The following is a 6,766-nucleotide window of genomic DNA, read 5'->3' as shown; positions in this document are numbered from 1 at the left end:
GGGTGCTGGCATTCTGCAAGGCTTAAGGAGGCTCTACCATTCGAACCTTACTAGATGCCCTTGGTCCTGAAAGCACCTGCACACGGAATCCTCACTGATGAGTCTTTCTCCAAGCTGGGTATTCAAAAACTACTTCTGCTGTCACTGAGTCCCCTGGCCTCAGTGTAGGCATCCATGTGAACATTTTTATCAACGCCCTAGTTGTGCTTTTATGTTTGGTGACCGCAAGACAAATAAACACAGACCAGAGAATCTTGCCTGCTATCCCAAGCACTAAATTTTATATTGGCTGAATTTGGATGCGTGCACTTAGACCCCCTAATCTGCTTGGGTTTCCAGAGCTACAGTGGCTTCTAGATATTTTGTACAATTTCCTCTTCCTCTGCCCTCCCTTATAATTTCTAAAATTAAATTTAAAAAAAAAATCAAGGAAAAGTCAGAAGAGTTCAATTGCTAGACTTGCTTTTTGTTTTTATTATCAACAATCAAGTTAATGGTACACTCTTGGAAAACTATATGCACATGTAGAAATATTTCCCTTTTAAATAGAAGCATTCATTATAACACATATAAATAAATTTGAAAATCTGAAACATAACTTATGACGCTTATGTTCACAAACATAGTCCAACAAGAAGAAAAAAGAAATCAGACAGACATGCACCTGATAACAAAAATATATACCATTGTCTGAACCTTGGTCTCTCTAAACACAAAGGAATTGAACCCGTGAGAACCTTATTACTCCATAAAGACACGCCATAGAGACTACAAGAAGAGAAAAACATTATACGGTCACGTAGAGGAGACGGTCTGTACTGATATTAACACGATACAATTGAGTCACAGAACACAGTTGTAGAAAGACACGGAAAAAGTTAAAGCCTCAACATTCAACTAATATCTATAGTTTGTGCCTTTTAAAATAAAAATAAAAACAAAAACAAAAACAAAAAACAAATTCCAACAGAGATGTCTAATCTGCTTGAAGAATGGAATCATCAATATACAGTCCATCCACCATACAGGATGTGAGTCCATTTCCTATCAAACAGAAATGCAAACCGAGACACTTCTGCAAACTTGTGTGCACGCCTTTCTTTGCTCGGTAGGTTTCTCTGCAGCCAGTTGCGTGGACTGCAATTGACTCTAATCCAAAGCAGTGCCAAAAAGTTCGGTAAAAGCTGGTGGAAGAAGAAAATGCCGGTGGGAGGGGTGTGACAGAAGAGAAAAAAAAAAAGGGAAGAATTGCGAAATAGGAGACCGTTCGCAGAGTTTGCAGATGAAAAGGCATCTCATGTATAGGGCATCTTTCAGGGCTGAGTGGCTGCAAAGATTCGGGGTTGGGAGTTGCAACTGTGTGGGGTTCGGATGCGCTAATGGCAGGATGGTGTTGGCGAGGTGGGACAGGCAGGTGGGAGCGAGGAAGTCACCTTGGCCGCGGGGACAGTCTGCACGAGTCGTCGCCTCAGCAACCCGAACCCAAGGACACGAGGGGAAGGGGGGCTGGAAGGCACCCTTACTTTCCCTTGAGGAGGAGCCCCAAGGGAGTCTGTGCTGTCAGGAGGGCGCAAATTTGGGGGTTCACAAGATAGAGCCCTCAGACGGTGCTAGTTTCAGCCTCTCTTCTTCCCCACCTTACTTGTTTTCCCTTGGATTTAAAAGCCTTTCCGGGTTGTTTGCTTGTTTTTAAAGTGATCTCTGCCTTACTAAATTTTTTTTTTTTTAAGTTGAGGGGATTGTTTACTTTTTTCTTTTCCTAAACAAGTCGCTGAGTCGGTTGCGCGCCCCCCCCCCCCCATCTCTCCCTGTCACCTGCTCGGGCCACAGACACACATTCCCCGAGACAGACATATACCGACACGCAGACACAGCCCCCCTGAGAGTGCCCCCGAGTCCGGGCCGCGCTGCACACACCCCCCCGGTCAGCAGGCTGAGCCCTGGCCGGTCTGCGCGGCCCCGAGGCAGGTGCCAAGCCAGGGAAGTTTTGAGTTTTGTTTCGTTTGGGGGTTCACGATAGGGGGAGGAGTGGGGTTGAAATGGGGGCGCCATTTTCTCTTTATTCTTATCGCGATAACTTCGGGTTCTCGGTGAAAAGCCGCGGCAGCAGCAACGACAATAGGCTTGGGCCTACCCGCTCGCCCGCTCGCCCGCCCGGACCCGGCTCGCCCGCCGCCGCCGCCGCCGCCGCCGCCGCTGCCGCTGCCGCAGGATCGCAGATCAGAACATACTGCTCTTCACTAAGGCGGCTTTGGCACCGTTGGGTCTTTGGAGCGAAGATAGGACACTGGCGAAGGGGCCCCCGAGAGAATCCGGGATGGAGGTGATGGGCCCGGGGCCGGGAGCCCAGCCTTGTCCAGGGCCCCCGGCTGCAGCCAGACCCCCGGCCGCTGCCGCCGCCGCAGCCGCAGCAGCCGCCGCCGCAGCCGCCGCCGCCGCCGCCGCGCCTCCCTTGCCGGGTTCACCTCCCGGGCCCCCGGGCCCCGCAGCCCCCGGGGCTCCTGCCGGGCTGGGCCCGCCGCCGCCGCCTCCACTCGCCCCGCAGCTGGGAGTGGGGTTGGGGTTGGGGCCGGGGCCCCCAGTGCTGTCCGGGTCGGTACTCTTGGCCTCTTTGCTCTCGTCGTCCCGGGACGAATCGGACTTCTTTCCCGAAGAGCCGTTCTTGGCCGCGGCCGCGGCGGCCGCTGCTGCCCGCTCCTGCTTGCGGAACTTGGCGCGGCGGTTCTGGAACCACACCTGGCGCAAGGGGAGAGGAGAGGCGGTGAAGCAGCGCGAGAAAGCAGGAAACCCGCAAGCCAAGCGCGGAGTAGGACGGCTCACGTTCCGTATCTGTTTGTTTTAAACTCCTCGCGCGACGGGGACCCCTGCACGCACCCCGCCACCAAGTTCGCCCCCGCGGGTGCGTCTTCGGAGAAACTTTCTTAGGGTCACCTGAGCATGCCAGGAAGAAGGCGGCTTGCAGGAGATGTTAAAAGGCCCCATGTCGCCGAGATTCCCTGAAAGGGAAGCCTTTGTATTGGCCGGCCTTTGCTCAGTCAATTTCTTGAGCCACCCCAAAATCTCCATACCCCTCTAGGCCGCAGGTCTAAGGTTAAACCCTAATTGTTTGAAGGAGGGTATCTCTGGGTTTGACGCTCGCCGCCCATCCTGGCCTTTGAGCCCGAGGTAGCGTACAATGGGGCTCATCTGGAGTGGCGCCTGGCCAGCTCGTGAGTGCACCTGTGTCCCTAAAAGGTTAGGGTTAGCCGCGGTTCATGACCTTCATGGAGTCGCAGCCCCTTTGCAAATGTGATCCCAGTCATAGTTACCCGGGAAAGACACCTATACTCCACGGTTCCAAGTTAAAAGAACTTGAGTTAGGAGGCAGAAAAACAAAAACAAGAAACCCACCTATGATACGGGGGCAACGCCTGCACCCCCGCCACAAGGCATTTCCTGTACCCCAAAGCCCTGCTCATTCACGTCCCAAGTCCCCGAAAGTCTGTGCAGGGCTACCTGGGGTGGAAAACGCTTTGCAGCTGTGCACGTACAAACACGAGCGCACGCCCCAACCCTTCCTCGCGTGCACAGCCCTTCTGGAACTTGGCCTCTCTGTTCGGTCCTGGAGTCCCAGGCCCTCGTGTGGAGAGGCCCGGGTATTCCGAACCTTCAGGAGCACCGCCCGCTCCCCGCCTCCGTACCCTACCGGGCCGGGTGTGGCGAAGCGGGGTCGGTTTCCGGGCGCGCATACCTGGACTCGCGCCTCGGTGAGGTCGATCTTCAGAGCCAGCTCCTCCCGGGTGTAGATGTCAGGGTAGTGCGTCTCTGCGAAGACCCTCTCCAGCTCTTTGAGCTGCGCGCTAGTGAAAGTGGTGCGGATGCGCCGCTGCTTGCGCTTTTCGTTGAGGCCGCCGTGGTCGGTGAAGAGTTTGTAAGGAACTGGGGGACAACAGAGGGGACAGAGTGTGAGCGATACTGTCTGGAGCGCACGGGCCGCGGAGCCGGAACGTGGGGACTCCAAGATCCGGTAGCGCTGGAGCGGCCACCGACGCCGGCGCGGGAGACTGGCTGAGAGGAGCTGCGGAGAAAAACCGAGCAAATTAGTTATATACCGAAACAGGCGAACTCCGGGCTTTGGCAAGGTCCCTCTTGGCGCGAGCACCTTTGGGTGGGTTAAAACAGCGCGCCGGAGACGACTGAGGGCCGGGGCACGGGATAATGCTTTGAAGAGGAAAGACGAGAGAGGAAAAAAAGTCCAAAAACATCAGTCGGAATATCAGGGAACCAGGCAAGAAATTACCCCATACTCCCACTGTTGGAACTTTTCAATTCTCAGAAGTTGACCCTGCCCAAAAGTTGGGGGAAAGTGCTGCAAAAAATAATGATAATAATAAATTTAAGAAATAATCATAAAAATGACCAGCGAAAGAGGTGTGAGCCGCTGTCGGTTCTTAAAAAAAGAGACACTGCCAGTAATGAGCTTTACTCTTTGTTATTTAATTATTTTCTAAGCTTTACGTCTCATCGCAAAGTAAATAAATTATGCCTATCATTTTGGCAGCTTAAGATAATTTTGTTGGCGGTTCGGGTGTGACTAGGATAGTGTAACCCTGTAAGTGAATTACCCCTCCCTGCAATCGCTTCTAACGTGATAAATTCTTTCATTTGTGTAAGCAAATTTCGTTTGGTAAATACTAAACACATTTCCATTTTCAAATGCAATCAAGGCTTCCTATATACGAGCGGAAAGGCGGCTTCCTCCGCCGAGAAAGCTGGCGGTCCTTACCTGCGGCGTACGGACTGCTCTGGTGGTCCCTGAGGGTGCCGAGGCTGCAGGATCCCGGCGTGAGGGACGGGCAGCCGGACGTGGCCCCAAAAGTGGTCCTTATCGGGTTATACTGGAAGCCACTGGCCTGGCTGCAGGAACTGAAGTCAGCATAGGCTGAAGCCAGGCTCGAGGTGTCCATCCCAGCCATACAGGACTCGTAGGCAGAGGAATTGAGGTAAGAATATTCCATTTTATACATTGAAAAGGCTCTGGATGGCTCAGCCAAGTGGAAAAATGAAATAAAAGATGGGTATGGAGAAGGTGGCTGGAGTGGGGAGATGTGCACAGCTCAACGCCTGCCTCCAAACTGGCCTCCTTACTACCAGCAGAGCCTAGTTTTATGAAAAAGCCTCCTATGAGATGCCTTGTCTGAGGTCTCTAGAGCATATAGTCCTCATAATAAACTTGGCTCTTTCCACTTGGACAATAGCAAAGCGGTTGGTCTTATTGCTGGCGCTTTTTACATGACAATAACTCATCCGTCTATTGGGCTGGCACTGGGGAACTGAGCTGTCCAACCTCCCTATCATTGATTCCTGCATCTCTAATTAGAATTTAATACCACACCATTACGCACTGAGCCCCTGATCCTCCCTTCTAACCAGCTCCCTGCCCTTTAATTCAATCACACTACTTGGAAATAATGAAAGTTGGGTGACGATTCTCCCTGATCCAATTTCCCCGAGCTTTTAAGCCTTTTTAACTGATCATATACCTTAGGCATAAATTGAGATAGTGTGTGTGTTTTCCCTCTTCTTCGTCCTCTTTTTTTTTTTTTTTTTCTCCCCCTCGGTTAGGGAGAAGAAACCTTGATGTCATAGAAAACCTGTTTTGTAAGAGCGTTACACGCTCAATTTAACAACAAGCCTACCCCCCAAAGTGCATGAAATGTTATAAAGGACTGGGACATTGGCAAGACTCAGGCGCCCTGTAACATAGAGTAAGTGGGCCAAGGGGGTTTATGTGAAGGATAAGCGGATTTCTTTAAAATACACCTGGTAGAGGGGGTTTAAAAAAAGAGAGCATCTTATAAATTGCATTTCTCGTCGCTGCTTAACGTGCTTTTTCTAGAGACTCCGCTGTTTAAAAAATAAAACAACATCTGAGTAAAGCTCTTGAATGTGAAACATCTGGCTTGTCAAACGATGGCTTCTTTGAGGTCCGCTCTGGGTCTTTCTGCGTTAGCGCGAGGTTTGCATTTTTGTTGGTTTGGCAGTTCTGTGCGGTTTTGATTTTAATTACTCCATAGCTGGCAAGTGGGCAAGAAGTGTCCCCAAATGTGTCTCCTCTTCCATCCGTCTCGGGCACTCTCCTCTTCTATCACCTACAGTTTTTCAGGTGCCCACAGCCCCCCACAGACCCGGGGCTTCGAAAAGAAGATTCCTGTCTGCTTGCCCTTCAGGTTTGTTGACCGCAGTGAGCACAATCTTTGCTCTTTAAATGCCCAGGCTGCAGATCGGGCACTTTCCTTGTCCAAACTCCTCAGGCTCTTGGGTGCTGGCAGCAAGGTGCAGACAAAGAAGCGAGCGGTGATTTGTGGACCTCGGTGGCCCCATGATTTAAGCGGAGGGTAATTTTCATTTGGTTCGTTAGGCTCTAGCAGAATAAGGAAAACTATTTCATTAAATCCTTCCTCTCGGTGGACAAGAGGAGGAATGCTTAGTTGAATCGCCGTGTGGTGTAAACAAACCCTGGATATTTTATATGAATTAAATGTGTAGATAATTAGTTTTATTGCATTCATTACCCCCTTTATGTGCTCTGTAACAAGTCAGTAATTAAAGTAACAAACTCATAAAGTCTTTATAGGGGCATTTAGGCGTTCAGTGTTTGCCAAACTAAGTGGTTTAATTCGATGCTAGTGCTGGGGAGTGGATGGGCGCCGGCTCTCCACTGCCACCGTGTTTTATTGCGCACTAAACTGCAGCGGACGCTGTAATGGATTAAACAGGGACTTCG

At 51.0% G+C, this 6,766-nt stretch overlaps 1 protein-coding gene across 1 annotated transcript; it reads right to left on the bottom strand.

The window, feature by feature from the left end:
- Positions 1–445: 445 nt before the first annotated feature.
- PHOX2B (paired like homeobox 2B) lies at positions 446–5,380 on the bottom strand. The gene is made up of 3 exons (XM_045450654.1): positions 4,766–5,380; positions 3,731–3,918; positions 446–2,736 (listed from the first exon to the last, which is right to left on the bottom strand). Exons 1-3 carry the CDS (start codon positions 5,004–5,006, stop codon positions 2,221–2,223), a joined length of 945 nt encoding a protein of 314 aa, XP_045306610.1. The 5' UTR covers positions 5,007–5,380; the 3' UTR covers positions 446–2,220.
- Between the last annotated feature and the right edge of the window lie 1,386 nt (positions 5,381–6,766).

This window comes from Leopardus geoffroyi, chromosome B1 (assembly GCF_018350155.1).
Source record: "Leopardus geoffroyi isolate Oge1 chromosome B1, O.geoffroyi_Oge1_pat1.0, whole genome shotgun sequence".
NCBI lineage: Eukaryota > Metazoa > Chordata > Mammalia > Carnivora > Felidae > Leopardus > Leopardus geoffroyi.
The sequence above is the reverse complement of the archived record's forward strand: the minus strand, read 5'-3'. Positions and strand labels throughout refer to the sequence as shown.